The 22,021-nt window shown below is 36.7% G+C and overlaps 2 protein-coding genes across 2 annotated transcripts in view; one reads left to right on the top strand and one right to left on the bottom strand.

The window, feature by feature from the left end:
* The window catches only part of LOC125230703 (serine/threonine-protein kinase S6KL), a 94,096-nt gene that overhangs the window by 60,953 nt on the left and 11,122 nt on the right, over positions 1 to 22,021 (top strand). The window lies entirely within an intron of this gene.
* Positions 15,861 to 18,229, bottom strand: LOC125230704. The gene is made up of 2 exons (XM_048135961.1): positions 17,278 to 18,229; positions 15,861 to 16,543 (listed from the first exon to the last, which is right to left on the bottom strand). Exons 1-2 carry the CDS (start codon positions 18,206 to 18,208, stop codon positions 16,425 to 16,427), a joined length of 1,050 nt encoding a protein of 349 aa, XP_047991918.1. The 5' UTR covers positions 18,209 to 18,229; the 3' UTR covers positions 15,861 to 16,424.

Below are 22,021 nucleotides of genomic sequence, written 5' to 3'. Positions count from 1 at the left end.
GGTAGTCAAGAGTATTCCACGACCAGGTCTTGAAACCACTTCGTGTTTGGGTTCGTTTGATTCGTCTCAACAAGATCTTTGACAAGAGATGGTAATCACTCTTTTATACTCTGGCGCATCCACTGTCTCAGTGTGTCAACAGTCAACTAAAGCAGGTAGGCGTAGCGTAGAGTTGTATTTCCTTACAAAAAACTAATACCTATATGTGGACCTTCCTGTGCTCCATGCAATTAAAACAACATAATATTTAAAAACCGGCCGAGAGCGTGTCGGGTCACGCTCAGTGCCTACACTGAGCGTGGCCCGACACGCTCTCGGCCGGTTTTTAAAGCCGCGTTGGTAAATAGCCGCTCGGCTCTTCCGTAGTTTTCCATATTTTTCAAAAACTACAGAACCTATCAAGTTCAAAACAGTTTTCCTAGAAAGTTTATAAAGTTCTACTTTTGTGATTTTTAAATATTTTTTAAATATATGGTTAAAAAGTTAGAGGGGGGGGGGGGACACACTTTTTTTTCCTTTAGGAGCGATTATTCCCGAAAATATTAATATTATCAAAAAACGATTTCAGTAATTCATTTTTAAATACCTATCCAACAATAAATCATACGTTAGGGTTGAAATGAAAAAAAAATCACTCCCTACTTTACGTGTAGGGGGGTACCCTAATAAAACATTTTTTCCACTTTTTATTTTTGCACTTTGTCGGCGTGACTGATATACATATTGGTACCAAATTTCAGCTCTCTAGTTCTAACGGTCACTGAGATTATCCGCGGACGGACGGACGGACGGAGGGACAGACAGACAGACATGGCGAAACTATAAGGGTTCCTAGTTGACTACGAAACCCTAAAAACACATTTTAAATATAAAAAAAACTACTTAAAATTAAAGAAAACCGATCTTAGTTCCATTATATATATGTACCTAGAAAACATCATCATCTTCCTTGCGTTATCCCGGCATTTGCCACGGCTCATGGGAGCCTGCGGTCCACTTTGACAACTAATCCCAAGATTTGGCGTAGGCACTAGTTTTTACGAAAGCGACTGCCATCTGACCTTTCAACCCAAAGGGTAAACTAGACCTTATTGGAATAAGTCCGGTTTCCTCACGATGTTTTCCTTCACCGAAAAGAACCTAGAAAACATATCATATACAAAATGAAATAAAACTAAGAAAACGGATTATATTCATTATACGCGATATAATCTGATTCCATAAATTTATTTCATGAGTAACTATCGCGGTGACAGAAGACAATATTATATACACAATTTATTATATTATAAAAGTTTTTTAATTTATTTCTTCCAAGGCTACACACGTTTTAATAAAAAAAACTGTGATAAGTTTAATAATTAAACTAAAAGGTCAAGTATTTATGCACGAAATCATGTATGCAAATATGTAATATATATGGTGGTGTTTTTACGCAAGTATCAATAATGGTTAGTCCGCAACGCTACTGACGGCGTGGCGGTACCGACCATGAATGCTATCCCTTTCGCTCTAGCCGCACGTAAGGTTGGTTCGAAGAGGATCGCACGCTATGTCTGTACCGCAGGCTACAATCGTTATGCTTCTGGTTATAGTGTGCGTCTGCACACAGGCGCACGCCAGCGCCGCCGGCGTCGAAATGCGAGCAAGCAGATTTTTTGAAAGCGCTCATAATACCTCCTAGTTGCCCTAAGGCTAAAATACTTGCCTAGTTAAGCTCTTTGGAATAGGTACTTAATTAGCGGCGGCATGTGAAATATTTTTTTTTACCTTTTTTTTAATGGAAATATTTCATAGAGTTTCATAAATTTAATATCAAGTTTTCGTTTAGCTCTAATCAAGTATGTCTCATCTAATAATTAATCTTCATTGACATAAATAACATTATATAGTCCGTACTTATCGAAAAGGGTGTTAGACAGGGATGTGTAGCGTCGCCGTGGCTGTTTAATTTATTCATGGATAGTTGTTTGCAAGATCTGAAAGATTATGATTGTGGGTTGAGAATGGAAGGGTTACTGGTCAAATGTCTCCTATATGCCGATGACCTAGTATTACTTGCGTCGTCGGCCGAGGAGTTACAACTGATGGTAACAAGAGTGCATGCATCCTTCGAGAGGAAAGGAATGAGAATGAATGTCAGTAAGACGAAAGTAATGGTATTTGAAAGAGATGAGATTATGACAGATTGCGAAATTGAGATCGATAATGAAAGTTTGGAACAAGTGAAAGAGTTTGTGTATTTGGGAACGTTGTTTACAAGGGACGGTAAACATGGAAAAGATATTGAAAGGAGAGTGAATGCTGGGAATAGAGTGAATGGAGCACTAAACGCTTTTATGGGCAGCCAGAAAGTATCGCAAAAAGCACGTCTGGCAGTGCATAGAGGAGTTTTGGTGCCTACACTTATGTATGGTAGTGAAAGTTGGGTGTGGGATAAAAGACTTCAAAGTCAAGTGAATGCCGTGGAAATGAGAGCGTTAAGAAGCATGGCTGGTGTAAAGTTGAGTGATAGGATCAGAAATAGCGTGATAAGAGAGAAGTGTGGAGTGGATGTAGATGTGGTGACAAAGATTGAGATGGGTATGTTAAGGTGGTTTGGGCATGTAGAGAGGATGGATGAGAGGAGATTAACGAAGAAAGTATATGAAAAAGGAGTGAAAGGGTCAGTTGGTAGTGGAAGACCTAGGCGAACTTTTCTTGATCAAATCGGGGAAATATTGCAAAAAGGCCAGGTCAGAAGTACTCGAAACCGACGAGCGTGTATGAGAAACGTTATGAAAGTGTGTGAAGCGAAAGTGGTTTGTCAGGATCGTAGTAAATGGAAATCCGTGATCTCTGCCTACCCCTCTGGGAAACAGGCGTGATTGTATGTATGTATGTATGTATGTATGTATGTACTTATGATACGTTAGCTTCGTCGAAAACCAGAAATAACGTGGTGCTTAAACACACGCAAACGATGGGGCTGCTATTTCATTTGCTCACTAAATACTGGCGAGTCCATGGCTCTCACAAAATCTATAAAACTAAGCTCTCTGATCACGTATAGTTACTACGGACCTAAAGATTATGTCAATCTAGTTAGTCCTAGAACTCAGGTCTCCTGAACCCGTCCCAACGGGATTGTATTGGAGGTGCATCAGGTAATTTTAACGGGGTAGTAAATATCCCATATTACGGCACCGAGCGGTGTTAAAGTTATTTATAAAATGGAAACACCTTAATTGCTTGGAAAATATCTTTCAGGGTGCTTTTCAACGTTTACTCAACCTCAATCCTATTCCATCGAATACTTACTTAAAGTTGAAGTTTGTCAAAGCTTACATTACCTATGCTATGCCATGGAGTTCAGTTTACCTGCGTGAAATTATCTCATTTGTAACATTGACGAGTTCAGGTTCGAGCACGAGGCATTTACGAAACTGGCAACCTTTCTCTCAATGTTGTACCTTGCTTCACTTGCTTTCTGTTTCCAGCCAGAAAAATGGCTTCGAATGGCTCGAATGATTGTCGTCACAACATATATTATACCACTTTGTCAATAGCTTTATAATACCGACCTTTTAACATTTTCTACCATTTAGGAACCTACTCGAAGTTTACAGACAACCATCTATCTACTCGTATTCTGCGCAGTTAATACTGACATATAAATCATAAACAGTAAATGGTGCGCCAGCGGCTGCGATTAGTAGGTACGAGGCTCGTATCATTATCGGACTCATCACCGCGAGATGATGGCGCCACATAATCTCTCATTTGAAGAGTTTAAAAAGGCTATAAATATTCACGGTAGACCATAAGGATCCATCGCTTTATTATGTCTGTAAACGGTCGCAAAATACAGCGTGTATATTCCATACGGGCGAATATCTTAATAACAATTAGTATCGGACCTAAGGAGCCTAACATGTTTTTTTTTTAATAGATGAGATATTTTTTTTCATACATAATAATTCAGCACGCAATGTATTACGTCCACGTCAATTACCGTAGGTACCTATCTAAACGTCATTACGACATGACGTTTATGTCATGTCAAATTAAGTTGGACAGCGTACATTGCTGCTTGGTCAGATTTAAAAAAAAATGCTCTATGATCTAGAATATGCCTATACGAATCGGATGATCACTGTAACTGAATACATTATTCGCCCGTATGGAATCCACACGCTGTATATTGTACCTAGTGGAGATCTCATATTCTGTCGAGTTATATTCCATCAAGACTAAAATGATCGAATGCCGTCAGTATAATGCTGTCACGTATAACTAGCCATATAGTTTATGATTCTCTACGCAGCAAGTGCTCCCATACATTCTACTAAGGAAAATTATTTCGTATCCACACATTGTCCACCCCAAGTGGGTTAATAAGCGTAGCCGGCAGGCGTCTTATGTACCTGTAATCTATCTGCACCTATTATATGGTGATTTCTCATGCCGAAGGCAAAATCATCTGCATTACGAGTATAAGTGGCTGAATAAATAAAGTTTTTCAAAACAATACCCGTTTCTAAGTTGAGGTTAATCCTGGTTATTACCTCTAATCGACGAGTTAGCGTTAACGCTACATAATCGCAGGAAGGTTGTTTCCGCGTCGTTAGCATATTTGTGGCAAAGAACAGTGCTGCCACTGCCACTACACTTAAAGGTTTTCAAAGTTCGGAGACAAAGTAAGGGTCACCACGGGCATAAAATTCAGAACTCAGTTATCCATTTCAACGCTCAGCGGATTTTTTGGACATTTCGACTGGAGGGTATTTTCAACTAATCGAAATATTTTCCATGTTATACACTATTAACTAGAGTTAAGAAGCTTGCTATATATGTGACCATTTAATAACGTAAAAATTTTAGAAACATGTAAAAAAAAGTGATTGGTTAAAATTACTCGCCTGTTGAAATTGCCCCCTTAACCTTCCTATTCCATTGACCCTCAAGTATCCTTTTAAATTATCGATTGTCTCGTCTCATCTGTCTGTAAAGTAAGGTTAGCGAGGACAGTCGAAACAATAAGAGACCAAATTTAATAAATGTCCACCGTTCTTCTTTTTTTGCCGACAAAGACGGGTCTGTCAACTAATAACAGCTTAATCACCTCTCTTGTTTGTTTTAGTCTAGTGTAGGTAAATTAAATTTGAACGTTTAACAATTATTTCTTTAAATATCATTCGAAATTAATTTATGTTTGGTTTTTATTTATTTTGTAGTATTTTTTGTTGTTACACACACTTAGATTAATTATACCTATTACATGTCAAACAAGAAATAAATGTCCAAATTCGATACCGACCCAAACACGTAAGTCGGGATCGGTTTGTGCCGTTTACTTGTAAACTAAAAAAAACATAAATAATGTATTTTTTTTTGTAGTTCCTATTTGGGCATAATCCTGTATTTCTGGAACATATGGAAGAGATTTCAATACAAAAGCGAAATAGCGCTGTACTCCTCTGTGATGAAGAATATTCTATGTACTCGTGTATGTAGGTATTCAAAATAAAAGGATAACTCTTAACGCATTTGTCTTTAAATTAGTGAAATAAACTATTACAAATTGTCTATTTTCTTTTTAATTTTAATATATCATAATATTTGTATCCGAAAAGCCTCAATGGATGGAAAATGCAGTGTATTTCTAAAGACGTTGCTAAGGATTAAGAAGACAAATAAACAAATGAAAAATGGTGTCTTGTGATGGGCAATGGCGAATTTATGAACGGGAAAATGTCAAGATGGAATCTAATGAGGACAAATGAACTAAATATGTATTGTCATATTGTGGGTGTCAGTGTCCCCTAAGTCAAGAGCAAAAGCATACATTGTTGTTGTTTGTTAGGCTCGGCTGGGGGAGAGATTTATCCTTAATATACATATTTCCACTTCAGCGGTGTTAATGTCTGGCAGTCACTTTCAGTCAAGTATGTTATTGGACTATAAAATTGGACCGTTATTTTCATTATACAGTCTGTAAATCTAATACGGGCAAATCTGTTAACGGTGGTTAGTATATGACTTACGTAACGTACCTAATTAAATAACTTTTAACGAAATTAAAATTAAAATTGTATGCATCACACTAATTGCTCCAGCAAATTTTTTGATAAATTATTTAAAACGGGGTGAAAATTAAGAGTAACTTAAATACACCTCTTAATTAATAATAACAGTAATGAATTCTATGGCTGATTAAATTTATCGCCTGTATAAGGTTTACACACTGTATTGCCTATACAATTTTCTTGCAAAGATTGCTAAAGCTATATCGGTAAAGCTAAAGACATATTAGGTTTTAACTTTTAACTGACAGCAACTTATATCATCGTTTACTGAAACAGTTTTTGTTACAAATTCTCCAGAATTCGCAAGATTTTGATTACCATTTGTACTCGTATGTAGGTAGTAAACAATTTAAATTAATGACATTCTATTTATCACATAGTCACAAATTGTGTTAAACAATAGTTATGGTCAGGTGAGACATATTGTGAATCGGAAAAACCCACTTCAGCCGCGTTGTTCACAAAGTCTTTTGGCCTCGGTAAGAGCCATTGTCCAGAGTAACATTAGAATTTTATTATGGTTGTTTAAAAATATAAAGTAATTGAAGCTTATACTTCTTTGGTTTTGGAGCATTTTGAATATAGCAGAACTGTGCTAACCACTTCGAGGCATCCAAATAAATAGATAAACAAGTATCTATAGCATCCTATTAGCTGTAACTACTTATATGGAATACATGACGACTGCTGATATAAGATTTTTGTATACATACTGTGGTAACAATAAATACTTCTTGTTATTATAATATATTCATGAAATAGTTTATGGTAGTAGTAGTAGTAGTAGTAATCACTTTATTGTGTACAACAGTTTATATACAATTTGTAGGAATAGAGATACAAAGGCGAGCTTATCCTTATAAGGGATCTATGGTGGATATATAGGTGGATATATGGTGTTATGAGATACTGTCTATGTGTCAGTTTATGTTTAGCTTGCGAAATAAAGATTTTGTGTTTCGATCTGAGATGGCGTATTAATTAATTACTCATCGATATATGTAGCACAAATACAACACAACAGAAAATAGCAGTAGGTATGAACAACAAAGTGATTTGTGACAACTCATTTTCAGGTAACCCTTATTGATAAATAAACCCTTTGATTTGTCAGTCCATATCTGAAATAAAACTATGGAAACGGATTAAATCGCGTAAGTATAATGAATTTACAATTCTTCCCGACGTTTCGAACACTTTACAGCGTTCGTGGTCAACGGGTCACCATGGTCGGGTCGGGGGTTGACCACGAACGCTGTAAAGTATTCGAAACGTCGGGAAGAATTGTAAATTCATTATACTTACGTGATTTAATCCGTTTCCATAGTTTTATTTCATGAGTAACTATCGCGGTAACCGAAGACAATATTAAGTTCATATCTGCTTTACTTTATCTTTTATTTAAAACAGACACCACTTCCCTGCTCCAATATTAAATGGTAAAATATTTCAATTGAAAATACTTTGGTAATACATTAATAAATACAACTTCAATATTGTGTGTCGTGTGTGCTTGTTTATACTGTCCCCTTGCCTTGATAATCGGTACCCAAGCGAACCAGAATGGTTGTTATATTTAGATCTCGACTTCAACCTACACCTACTCGAGTTGAGACAAATCTGCATTCCAAATAAACTTAAAAAAACCCGATATCGGCTAATGAGAAAGTATCCAACCCGTTCCACTAACCCCTGGCCGAATGCGCGGGCGCAGTTTAAAAATAACAAACTGTATAAACGGGTACAATGTCAAGGCTGTTGACCGCAGGGTCTGCGGTTTCCTTCACGGACGTGACATAGAGTAAAACGGCTAGTTCACTACAGTAAGTAGGTGTGAGAATGTATTTAATAAAAAAACCTTAGAAAATATATCAATTTGTTTTTCTTTTAGTACTCACACTACTATTAAACTATAAACTAAAATAAATGTCATATACAAAGAATAGTTATTTGTTATACAAGGGGGCAAAGTTGTATTTTAACGCCGAATGTGGAATTGAAAAACGAGCAAGTGAAAGGATTCTATAGTTGAACCACGAGCGAAGCGAGTGGTTCGAGAATAGAATTCTGAACTTGCGAGTTTTTTAACACACAAGAAGTAAAATACATTTGCACCCGAGTGTAACACAAAACTTTTCCCCTCACTATAGCGAGGAAACTACAACGCAAAAAAGGCGTTTATCACTGCTTCCAGTAGTTCCACAGGTGGTAAATCATCTTTATTACTAGATTCACCTGCTTTTATCAATTTTAAAGCAGTTAATTTGATTTTATGCAAGGTCAAACTACTTTACCCACTAGTGGATAAAATGCGTTTTTACCCGCTGGTATTAAAGGACAAAACACGTGTTTCCGAGCTAGTGAGGGGAAAAAAATATTAAGGCCTCCAAGTGTCCTAAGCTGGATGTTTACGCGACGACAGCCAGAACCGCTCCGCCATTCAGTCACGATGGCAAGGGTCGAAATTTCCAAGTAGGTAATTTAAGAGAACTCATCATCCTCCTTGCGTTATCTCGGCATTTGCCACGGCTCATGGGAGCCTGGGGTCCGCTTTGACAACTAATCCCAAAATTAGGCGTGGGCACTTAGTTTTTACAAAAGCGACTGCCATCTGACCTTCCAACCCGAAGGGTAACTAGACCTTATTGGAATTAGTCCGGTTTCCTCACGATGTTTTCCTTCACTGAAAAGCGACTGGCAAATATCAAATGACATTTCGCACATAAATTCCGAAACACTCATTGTTGCGAGTCGGGGTTCAAACCCGCGACCTCCGGAACGAAAGTCGCACGTACTTAGGCTACCAGCGCTTTAATTTAAGAGAACTATCGACATAAAATATTAGCCACGCTGTTTTGCCGTCTGTACTCGGCCGCCTCACATCTCACTGGTCTCGCAAAATTTTTATGCATGCAAAAACGAAATCTGTTTTGCATATATCTGTATATATACGTATATTAGTGCTTTACCTTAACTTAGACGTGTATGTGTAGGTATTGTATGTTATAGAGGAATAAGTAGGTAAGGGAAGAGTTGTAACTCCATACATCAGTAAACGCGAGTTATTTGTCAATAGATGTCGCGACGAACGAAGAGTCGAATGCCCACCAATTTTTAGCTAATATATTTTTTTTTTTCCTAGCCTATAATTGTGTCCCACTTCTGGGCAAAGGCCTCCCCTTTCTTCCGCCACTCATCCCGATTTGCCGCCTGCTCCGGCTAAAAATATAATAGTAAAAATCCGTATTCTGTTTTCAATTCCTTTTGCTTATAATATAAGTTGTAAACTGTTCTAATATTAAATTTTTGGCAGACGAGACACTGTGACACCTAGTATCGAGTAGTGGTACTGATAATTCACGCTATTTGACGCGTGATTGTCGCTAGATGTCACTATTAACTATGCCTATACAAATAACTCGCGTTTACTGATGTATACAGTTACACCTAGATATTATACTGATGTATAGAGTTTACCTAGGTACAAAAGTCTGTTAACTCCTGCAGGCCCCGCAGCATCCGATAACATCTGTTCCTGTTTTATTATGCCTAATACATTTTTTACTCAAACCATAACATTTTACAAAGCAAGATAAAGCATATCAGTAACTTGTTTGTCCATTTACCTTATGACTAACCCTTTTTGGCATTTATTCCTAATTGGTCAGTTTCCTTCGCTACCTACGTAAATACTATACTTACTACGTAAATTACCTGAATTGAGAACCAATCCAAATTTAATCGTGAATGGTCTTCATATTGTCCACATTTAAAGCATTTTATGGAGTCCTTGAACGTTTAAGATGGCTATAAGTGTCTGATTATTTCGACATATGTGCCATGTGAATTTCTTGGTTGGTGTTCGTAATTCAAATTATATATTATGTTATGATATATATAGGTTCATGGCTGGTCTTTGACCTAGAACCTAGAATATAAAGCCTCTTCTTAGGAATTTGACTCCGTATTTTGTTGCCAACTTTCATAATAGCCCAATCCGTTATACCTAACAGTCTGTCATCGTCAATATGTTGACTAGATTTTTTTAAATGTTGCTGATGTGACTTATAAACTGATGGTAGCCACACTACTCATTTTACTTTTTTTCGCACCTACCTACCCTGGATGGTAAGATGCCATGTGCCATTGACGAGATTTTGAATTTTGCAATGTGAATTAGATTTATACATATTTATAAGGATATTCTCACATACACACATATACATAATGGCCGTGCAAGACACCTCGGTTGTACCTAATTCCTTATGGTCTACGTGCTTACCGTCAGGCATAGTATATAAATAAAACTTGTGTATCAACCTCTGGTGAAGATCGATCCCATTAAACGTCTACCCTCGAGAGACGTTCGAGGAAACATCAACCATATCATTATGCTCTCCGACAATCTAAGTAAAGCTACTATGACGTATCCTCTATAAAAGTTTAGTGAATTTACTTCTTTATGGAGCTGTTAGGATAAGCTAGACTCATTAAGAGGAAGACTTGAACCAACAGGAAAATATAGGAGTTAATGTAAGCTTCCAGTATAATAAACTCATTTGAGGCGTGTAGATTGTCTCAAAGCAAGTGAAGGTTTTCATTTTACCTCAATTATTTAAATATTTATTGAAATAGGAAGGAAAACATTGAGTAACTTAAGCCTCGATTAATCATTAAATATCTATTTCGGATCTATATCGGAATCCCTAAAGTTTTTTGAACTATTTTTACATTGCCTAATATTTTTTGGCATAATTATCATTTGGCCTAATTTAAATGTCCTAATATTGTTTCGCCTAACGCCGTTAAACCCACTTTTTTAGAAGCGATTCGGATTTGTGTGAGGTCACGGTTCTAACCTAACCTAAACCTACCTTTCTAACAGCGAATCGGTTCTGGGTAATGTCATTTTTGGGGCAAAATTTAAATTATGCCAAATGATCGTTAGGCCAAAAGAGCGTTAGGCATTTCATAATTCGGCCAAATGAGTTAGGCCAAGTGATTTTCGAACAAACGTTATTAGGGATTCCGAGGGAGACCCATCTATTTCTAACTCTTAATTACTATTGCATGTTTATTTCAACTGTTTTTACCTATACCAAAATTAGCAAAACGCACATTTAAATTCTTAGGTTATTTAATTTAAAATTTGTGTCACAAAACACAGTTACAAAGTCACGTGATCTAATCTGATAATCAACATGTCTCTATTCATTAAATAAAAAGATAAATGCGATAAGGATATGTTTAAACTACTGCACATTAAAAGTAAAACCCGTCTTCTAATGGCCGTGCCGTTTTGTGTCATTGACTTCTGACAGACCTGCCTAGGTTTATAAGTAGCCATGATTTAAATCTTGTACTTCCTTTGCTATTTCTAGTGCCTGAGAATGGTACTGTACTTTTACTTGCGGCTTTGTGTACCTACGCAAAACTTGTTTCTTTCACTTTACCTATCGTAAACCCCTCACACTTTTAGAGACGTCCCGTATGTGTATGAAATATTTTTGTAGAATTATGCGTATCTAGGTTAGGTACTCGTAGGACTGATTTGAAGACAGACATTGGACCTGATGATAGCAACGTTGAAGAAATTGTTTATTAATTAAATAGGTACGTATGAAAATTAGTCCCTTATTTAACGTTATATTATGTATTTTTTTAACATATTACCTACCTTAAAAACAAATTGATAAAAATGTAAAATGTAAAATTTTGTAAATTTCATGACTTAAACAATAAGACAGATACTTATTATGACAAAAAAAAAGATAATTAAGTCAGACCACGCTAAGTTTTCAAGCCAAGTTACTTACGCCAACGTCGATTGTAGTTATTCTTATTATGTCCTGTCGGAAAGTTTCCAAAATTGCGAAATTTTCACATTGAATAATTTCGGCACCTACATATATTTTGTATGGGGATTGATATTTTCCGTTTCTAAAGTAAACGGTTTATACATTTTCTATAAAATATTCCTTTAGGTGCACATTTTTTTCGAAACTTATAGTGTTAGGAGAAATGTGCCCACAAGAACATGGGAAAAAACAGTGAAAATTTATAGGATCGATTCTACATTTTTGAAAGTTGAAAACCCACAATAACAAGAAAAAATCTCCAGAGTGGTGCCATAGACGCAAGGAGCGGATATCGCCTCGTATGTTTCGTCTTGCAGTCAGAGTTGATCAAGTTGGAGTCAAGGCTGTGTCAAGATGAGACCGCGTGTGAGACGGACAACGGACAATGCACGCAATCGCGCTTAGCTTTTTTAATTAACTGTCATTGTCGGATTGTGAGGGGTTGCGACACTTTCGCTGGGTACAAAGATAATAAAACAGAAGTTTATCTGCTAAGAATTCTAAGAACATAAAGATATCTTGTAAAGTATTCATTTGGGTATCTTATTACCAATGTCGTGGTAAATGTCACTCATAACTATCAACTCAATAACTTCGTTTAAAAAAATATTTCAGTCAAATCTTTGAACAACAACGTGCTAACCTGGAGGCATATTCTGGCCGTAAAAACTGTTGGTCACCACAATTTCTGTAGCTTCCACATAAAAAACTCAACTTTAACTTTCACTGCATCATTTATTTTATAATAAAAGTAAAAAATACATTCAATCCGCCTACATATTTTTCCCCATTTTCTTTTCTTCCGTCCTCTATTGTTTTTCCACCATAAACAAGTTATAGACTTTTTACTTTAAAGTTTCACATACAAAAAGTTTTAATACAAATTAAACTTGTGTTCTGTTCTGAACATATTGGGGGCCAGGCCAAGCAATAACAAATATGTACAACGTTAAAAACGAACTAAAGTTGAAAGCTAATTGTGTCAATTAACATAAATTAAACAAAACACTTATCTACTTAACTATAGTCAATCGGTAAGGGACATACTTTAGTGACACTCGTTTTTACAATAAAACCCTTTGTATTTTTTACATGCAAGGCTCGGACCTTACCATCCTTACCGGGTTGAACATCCACAATCCGACCTACTGGCCAACACAACGGAGAGATATTATCTTCCCTCAACAAAACTAAAGATCCTATTTCTAAGTTAGGAGACTCATTTCTCCATTTTGGTCTACTCTGCAGCATAACCAAGTATTGTTTATGCCACTGCTGCCAAAAATGTTGTTGCAATTGAACACATTGTTTCCAAAAGCTCAACCTACCTATATTTACATCGGTAATATCCGGTTCTGGGTAAGATGTCAGTGAATTACCCGTGAGGAAATGTCCAGGAGTTAAATAGGTCATATCATTGGGATCTCTAGACATTGGAGTCAATGGCCTAGAGTTTAAAATAGCTTCAACTTGAACCAAAATGGTGTACATTTGCTCATAGGTGAACACCGTATTACCAATCACACGTTTCATGTGATATTTTACGCTTTTTATCCCAGCTTCCCATAACCCGGCGAAGACTGGGGAGTAGGAAGGAATAAAATGAAAGGATATTCTTTCGCAACTAGCAAAATCAATTACAGCTGATTGGTGATTAGCAGAATTATTCAGATCATACAATTCCTTCAGCACATTTTCTGCACCTTTATAATAGGCCGCATTGTCACAATATATCTTAGTAGGCTTATTTCTACGAGAAATAAATCTTTTAAGACACCCTAAAAAAGTATCAGTTGTCATATCAGATGCCAATTCTATGTGAATGGCCTTTGTAGCGAAACATACAAAAATCACAACATAAGCCTTAGTTATTACCGGTTTCCTAATTCTAGTTTGCTTCACATAAAAAGGACCGGCGTAATCAGTGCCCACAATTTGAAATGGACGAGTCATATTAACTCGATCAAGAGGCAGAGAGCCCATTAATTGAGAAGCATTTTTTGCCTTAATTCTAAAGCATTTTATACATTTATACAGAACGGATTTGAGTTCCCTATTTGCATTCATAATCCAATATTTTTCATTAAGGGTACTCAACAACAAAGTGGTACTAGCATGTTTCAATCTTAAGTGCTCATTATGAATAATAATCTTAGTTACATGAGAACCTTTCGGCAATACAATCGGATGTTTTTGGTCATAGGATAATCCTGAATTTTCTAATCTACCGCCTACACGTAATAACCCTTCAGAATCAAGAAAGGGATGCAAACTATTCAAGCTAGATCTCAATGGCAAGTTGTTATTTAAGTTATCAATATCATTACTGAAAAACTTTCTTTGTTCACATTTAATTATTATATGCAAAGCACAATCTAGTTCTCGAGGAGATAAAAATCCCTGACATTTGTTAGTATTTACCTTTTTACAATTAAATACAAATCTAAGAAGATATGCTACAATCCTTGTTAATTTGTTAATACTTGAATGTTTCTGTATCAGATCATCAATAGAATTCGAGCTTACATCAACACACGTACTACAACATTTAGTTGTAGGCCTTAACTCTGGCATGTCAGAAGATTTGAAAACATCATCTTCTACAGTCTTGTGATGGAAAGTAGGGTCAGACAAAAACTTAGGCCCATGCCACCATAAGCTACATTTTTCCAATATTTGGGGCTCTACACCACGAGATAACATATCCGCGGCATTGTCCTGAGTATTTACATAATGCCATTCAAAGCCGGAGGATAACTTTTGAATCTTGTCAACTCTGTTACCTACATACACGTTAAGCTTTACTGGAAGTGTTTTTAACCATGCCAACAAAATCATAGAATCACTGTAAAGATGCACATTTACCGAGTATTTCAAAGACAGAGCGGAATACACCTTCCGAGCTAGAATCGCAAGTAAGAGCGCGCCATTCAGTTCCAATTTTGGGACAGTTAATTGTAATTTATCCTTAGGATTGATTCGGGACTTTGAACATAAAAGGTTCACCGAAACCCTGTCATCAGTATCAATTACACGTAAGTACAAACAACATCCATGAGCAGCATTGGAAGCATCCGAAAATCCCACTAACTCCAACGATTTCGCTCCGTGAACATTGATATTCCTGCCAATAGAAATATCAGACATCTGAACTAAACTATAGGCAAAGTCAACCCATTTTTTATTTAGATCCTGAGGTAGAAAATCATCCCATTTTAACGATTCGAACCAAACCTGCTGCATCAAAATCTTTGCCTGCACTAACACAGGGCCACACAATCCTAACGGATCAAAAAATTTGCTTATGAAACTAAGCATTTGACGTTTCGTATACTTTTCTTGAACCTCCTTAACAGGGCACTGCATGTGAAGAGTATCAGTAATAACATCATATGTCAGTCCAAGAGTTTTGACATATTCATTATTTTTGTCAAAGCTCCTACTGTCGAGCTGCTGCAGCTCGACTGGAATGTCGCTCAATATTTCCCTATTATTAGAGCACCATTTGTGGAGAGACAAACTACCCAACCTCATGATATCAATCAACTCCTTTTTCATCTGACAAAGCTCATCAAAATCATTTGAACCACACTGAATGTCATCCACATAGCAAGTATGCTTCAACACAAACGAAGCCAAAGGATATTGGCCCTCGTATCTTTGAGCTAGCTCTAACAAACACCTACATGCCAAAAAGGCAGAATTTTTTAACCCATAGGTTACTGTCTGCAACTGCACACATTTGACTGACTCGTCAGGAGAATCACGCCACAGAATATTTTGCAAACAACGATATTTATCCTCAATCAAGATTTGCCGATACATAGCCTTTATATCACACAATAATACATATTTGAAAGTTCTGAATAAAATCAGAATTTCAAAGAGATCCTTTTGAACCACGGGACCATTTATTAGAACATCATTCAAACATATACCATTCTTTGTGACAGCACCAGCATCAAAGACAGCCCGAACAGGTGTTGTTTTACTGGCACTAATTACAGGGTGGTGGGGCAAAAACATGACATTTCCCGCATTAAGGTCATAATTAGACATGTCAAAATATTTGGCATGACCTTGATGTATATAATCATGTATAAATTTTTTATACTTTTGACTCAAATCAACATCTCGCGCAAACCGCTTTTCTAAATTGTAAAGTCGTTGCAAAGCGCTACTAAAAGAATCGCCTAACTCCAATTTATCCATATCAACCTTCACCGGCAAGGCTACAGTAAACTTGTCATTTTCCAACTTAACAGACTCCTGAAAAATCTGTTCAGCCTGCTCGGCCTCAGTACCAGTCTCTTTGATGATATTAGGTACCTTCTCACAATCCCAAAATTTCGACATTATATCTGCAATATCTTCGGAAGCCTCACAATTCCTTGACAGGGAGGAAACTTCAGTTTTAAAACAAGGAAAGGGAGCTTGTAAATCATCTTCTACAACATTATTACAAGTAAATGCCTTACCTTTGGAAGCAACACAAAAGTTACTTATAGACTTCTTGCCAGCAGGGAAGGGCAGCCTCCCGCCTACAATATGACCGAATCTCGTCTTCACCAAGTAAGGACCCACAGGTGTCAGCTGCCTGCAGACATACTGGAACGCCTGGAAAAAGACATCGGCCCCTAATAATAACGAATTCTCACTCGATTCATTAAACTTCTCATCAGCCAATTCGGCATAAGATGGCATATTAAATTGAGAAGTATCAAATGACTGCTGTGGAAGGGCACGAGTAACCCTTTTTGTTACACAGCATGACACTTCAACCTTAAAATCACCTACAGTCGAATAAACAACTAAATCCGCCATCTTTGCAATTTCATTATCCTTATCACACACACCAGTTACTACCTCATCAGATCTGTATGCCGAAACACCTACCTCATTTATCAGTTCCTCACTAACAAAATGCACCTGTGAGCATGAGTCTAGCAAGGCCCTAGCATGAACAAAAGTGCCATCCTTTTTCTTTAGTTTAACAATTATGGATGGAAGCAATATACTGGCCTTCTGCGGCCTAGCAGAAAAGCTCACAGTTTTAGATGAGTGGGTAGGCAAGCAATGATCATCAGTATTGGAATTGTCACTCACCTTCTGAGAGGCTTCATCAGCTAAGGAGACATTAGTTACTTTTCCTGTATTTGGAGAATGTAATAATGTATTGTGCAATTCATGACATGTGGCACATTTCAACTTCAGTAGACATCTACCCTGATGACTATTGAGACATAACTTACATAATTCATTGGCCTCAACAATCTCGCATCGCTCCTGGTAAGGAAGCAACTTGAACTTGGGACATTCATATATTTTATGAGAATTCTGGCAATACTTACAAGAAACTCCCATAGTGGCCGCGGCACTCACAGTAGACTTTACTGTCTTCTTGGGCTCCTCCGTACTGGTAGCTTCTAAGGCAATCGCTCTCTTTTCTAGGAAAGTAAGGAATTCACACAATTTAGGAACCTCTTTCACATCACGTTCAAGATGAAATCCACGGTATGTATAGGAATCAATCTTCTTAGCTAAAATATTAACCAATATAGTATCCCAGAACTCAACTTTCTCATTTAAGTTTTTCAAAGCTGCAAGATGCATATTTACAGTTGACACTACAGACCGCAGGGCAGAAGCTGTACACTTTGTCAAAACTGGCATGTCAAGAATGCTATTTACATGAAAATTTACAATTTTAGGTATGTTATTGTACCTATCATCAAGGAGCTTTAGAGCTACTTCATAATTTTCATCATTTAACATCAAGTTTTTTATCAAGTCCAAGGCTTCCCCTGCTAGAAAGGACCGCAAATAATACAATTTTTCGCAAGTGCTTAACTTCGCATCCTTATGAATGACAGCTCTGAACATATTTACAAATGGATGGTAATCCATAATGGATACACCATCGAAGGTTTTTATATTAATACAGGGAAGTTTTTTAAACTTACTTGTTTCCAGCTCGGAGGATGGAGTCGCCTGTGCAGCCGGCGATACTTGTTTTAAACGAGTCTCGATTAGTGCAAGACACAAATCCCGCTTGGTCTCGTAGGATTCATATGATTCGTCATCCTCCGGCTCTAACGCCAGGATGGCCCTATTGCACAACTCATAATCATTAAAAGATTTTATCAACCTCTCTTTTTTCTGTAAAATCAATTCGATAGAAGCAGTTTTAAAATCCTCTGACATACAGAAAGTTCCGATGCGCGTTATCGCGCCTTTATGGTAGCCCCGATTGGCCTTCAACTGACTCAATTCAGACGACATATTGTACAATTTACACTAAATGTTTACATAAGTCACTAACATAACTACACAATCGTATTACGATAAATTAATACAAACTACGCCCGCCTTTGAACGTCGCGAAAACTTTTGAAACACACCGACGGAGCGTTGACACTGACAGTTCTGCCGGCCGAAGAGTTGAACGTGAGCGGGTACGTTCGGATACTCGTAACCCGTTGCTGCAGCGTTGACTGGAACCGCGTACTCCAAATCACTGCACGGACGGCGACTTCTTCGGACAGGATGTTCGATCGCACCCTTCTAGTGCTGGCACAATTTTCAAATAACGTTTTGTCCAGCTAACATCATCGATGGTTTTTGTAATTTTGACAAAATTTTTGAAAGCGACTTATGAGGAAAATCTTGAAAATCAATTTAATTTGTAAATCGTAATCTTCTTTTAACTTTTATTTTCAGCAAACAGCTTATATTTTTCACAACTCACTATTATCTTCTACAACTGACTTCTTCACTTAATTCATCTCCATATCTCGAAGGACCAATTTATGTTGGTCACCACAATTTCTGTAGCTTCCACATAAAAAACTCAACTTTAACTTTCACTGCATCATTTATTTTATAATAAAAGTAAAAAATACATTCAATCCGCCTACATATTTTTCCCCATTTTCTTTTCTTCCGTCCTCTATTGTTTTTCCACCATAAACAAGTTATAGACTTTTTACTTTAAAGTTTCACATACAAAAAGTTTTAATACAAATTAAACTTGTGTTCTGTTCTGAACAAAAACTGTAAAATCGTGTTATGGATATGATCTGTCGGTGCCAACAATGATATGTCAGTAGGAATCATAAATTGAATCATAAATGAAATTGTAAGCAGTCGGATTACTGTACTGTTATATTTTCTGTGTAAATAAGGATTTGAGTAATGTAATAAAATAATAATTAAGGAATTAATAGAGTAATGCAATAAAATAAATTTTATCCACAACAATAAATGACAAAAAATATATAATTCTTTATTTACATAAACATATTTACATAATTATATTAACAAACTAAGACCTTAAAAGCTAGCTAATGTCTAAAATAGGCCCTTGAGGCATTGTACCAAGGATACTGGCGACATTTCCTCGCTGTATCGCAATGCTGATACGTTGTGCGAGGAAGTCGCCAGCTTTTCGGTCACCAGTTACCTGAACCAGACGCTTCGCGATTTCTGTGAACAACTTGTTCGCGCTGGGACCCCATGGACCTAGAGTTTCTACGCCAAATATATATTACGTCGTTATGATGTTAATTACAAAAAAAATAATGAACAATATTTGGTAAGTTACGTAGGTTTGTGTTGTGCTGCGTCCAGTTTAATTTTAAAGATTGCATTAAGTCAAGTAAAAAAATGGGTCATGAATTCTATTTCTTTGTAGGGCCAACGAAGGGGAACCAAGCGCATTAAACAGTCCTATCTAGTCCATTGCATTATGCGAGCATCTTTTGCAATAAATCGAACGTTTATTGAATAAATGCAAAGGTCATTGACTAGCTGGATACATTATTATGGATATCATCCAATGTTTGTCAAGGTCTCTTGCGAAGCATGGCCTTGGACGAATTTGCAGATAATTGGCTATAGTGTGATATGATATATGATCTTGGTTAGTGACAAATGATCATTTCGAACATGGCTTATAAGATGCCACAGCGATATGAAACTGTCAATGTCAAAGTGGTTGATATAAGTAGGTATAGGTGAAGAACTTAAGAAAGTCACCTATTGTATGGGTGAGTGACGTGTTCGAATAGAGAACAGATATTTAAAATTAGTAACACAAAAAAAACATACTAGTACCTATACAGGGTGGAAAAATCGAATGCCACATGTATGGCAACTACCTTAAATATTGTAAATAGCACATTTTGTGTAAGGGAGACTTTCCTTTGTTTTTGAAAACAATAAATTCTGCATTTAAGGATTTATGAAAAATCGCTTGCCTCAGTCGGGACTCGAACCGGTCAAATGTGACAAAAATTAACGTGCCGTATTTTATGATGCAGATTGAAAGGGTTACTGATAAGGTTCATTTTTCTCTAAATAACAAAAACAATCAGAATAACGGACCGCCATGAAAATTTGGCACATTATTTGGCACGTTATTTTTTGTCACATTTGACCGGTTCGAGTCCCGACTGAGGCAAGCGATTTTTCATAAATCCTTAAATGCAGAATTTATTGTTTTTAAAAACAAAGGAAAGTCTCCCTTACACAAAATGTCCTATTTACAATATTTAAGGTAGTTGCCATCCATGTGGCATTCGATTTTTCCACCCTGTATATCATTGTGACATTAATTTTTATAGGCATTGTTCGGATCATAGAGGAATAAGTAAGACAAGAGTTGTAACTCCATACATCAGCAAATGCCAGTTATTTGTATAGGCATAGTTATAGTGAAATCTAGCGAAAATCACGCGTCAATCACGCGTCAAATAGCGTGAATTATCAGTACCACTACACGATACTAGGTGTCAACAGTGTCTCGTCTGCCAAAAATTTATTATTAGAACAGTTTACAACTTACATTACAAGCAGAAGGAATTGAAAACAGAATACTGATTAATACTATTGTAATATTAGCTAAAAATTGGTGAGCATTAGACTCTTCGTTCGTCGCGACATCTATTGACAAGTAGCAGTACTGATAATTTACGCTAGTTGACGCGTGATTGTCGCTAGATGTCACTATAACTATGCCTATACAAATAACTCGCATTTACTGATGTATTGAGTTACAAACTCTTCCCTTATTTATTCCTCTATGGTTCGGATGGTCCAAATAATTTAAACATCTTTGAATAGACTTCAGAACAAAGTATATGAGTGTCATTTATAAAGTTTATATTATAATTTAAAAGAGAATTGACAATTATGAAGGTATTTCCACGTTTTATCATTGCAAATGCCATGCAGAGTAAGCTTGATCCGACTCTAATACGCAACTAAACCATAGTATTTTTCAAGCAGGGTACGGTGACAGCATTCATCTCTATTAGCACACCTCGGACACTGGCGATCAAATATATGAAAGAGGCGCGTTCCTAGCACACAGTCTAAGCTCGTTATGAGTGAAATATGACAGGTCGACTGTTCGCGTTTTTGACAGGCGGTAACTGTGAGGTAACCGAGAGGGGGTGGGCGGCACTTTCCATATTATTACATACGGTACGATAATACTCTTTATTATACTGTGGTATTAGTTACATATTCTGTATTCGCAATGAGACGAGCTGATATAAAGCTGCCTGGAATTGCCCCTGAACATGTGCCTATATGTAAAGGTGTCAATGACCGCAGACTTGTGAGCGGCTAGGGACCCTCGATGGGCGGCCGTGCTAATGTATGTACAGTCGGCTGCAGAATTTTATAGGTACTTATAAATGTATAAATAACACACTAGTCTTTGTAAGTTTTTGAAAATCAGGTTGACATAATTATAATTTTTGGTGTAAATTGTAAGGTTAATAGCTAAAATTATAGGTACGGCTATGGGATGCCGGGTACACATAAATACATATATTATGATTGTACACGACTGAAAATAAATGAACTTTAGACATCTAAAGTTACTAATGACTATCCTATAATTAACTCTACAAAACTTGCTTGAAATAAAAAAATCAAATTGTAAGATGTTAAAACGAAACGATACGATGTCTAGAATCGCATGATGTGTTTTACGTTTTGGTCGTTAAATAAAATGACTTTGATTCCGGTAATGTTACATAACTTAACTTTATCGTTAAATAGAAGTCTCTTTTGTACTACCTGCTA

Source organism: Leguminivora glycinivorella, chromosome 10 (assembly GCF_023078275.1).
Source record: "Leguminivora glycinivorella isolate SPB_JAAS2020 chromosome 10, LegGlyc_1.1, whole genome shotgun sequence".
Lineage (NCBI taxonomy): Eukaryota > Metazoa > Arthropoda > Insecta > Lepidoptera > Tortricidae > Leguminivora > Leguminivora glycinivorella.
Note: the sequence above shows the minus strand (reverse complement) of the source record. Positions and strands in the feature narration are given on the sequence as shown.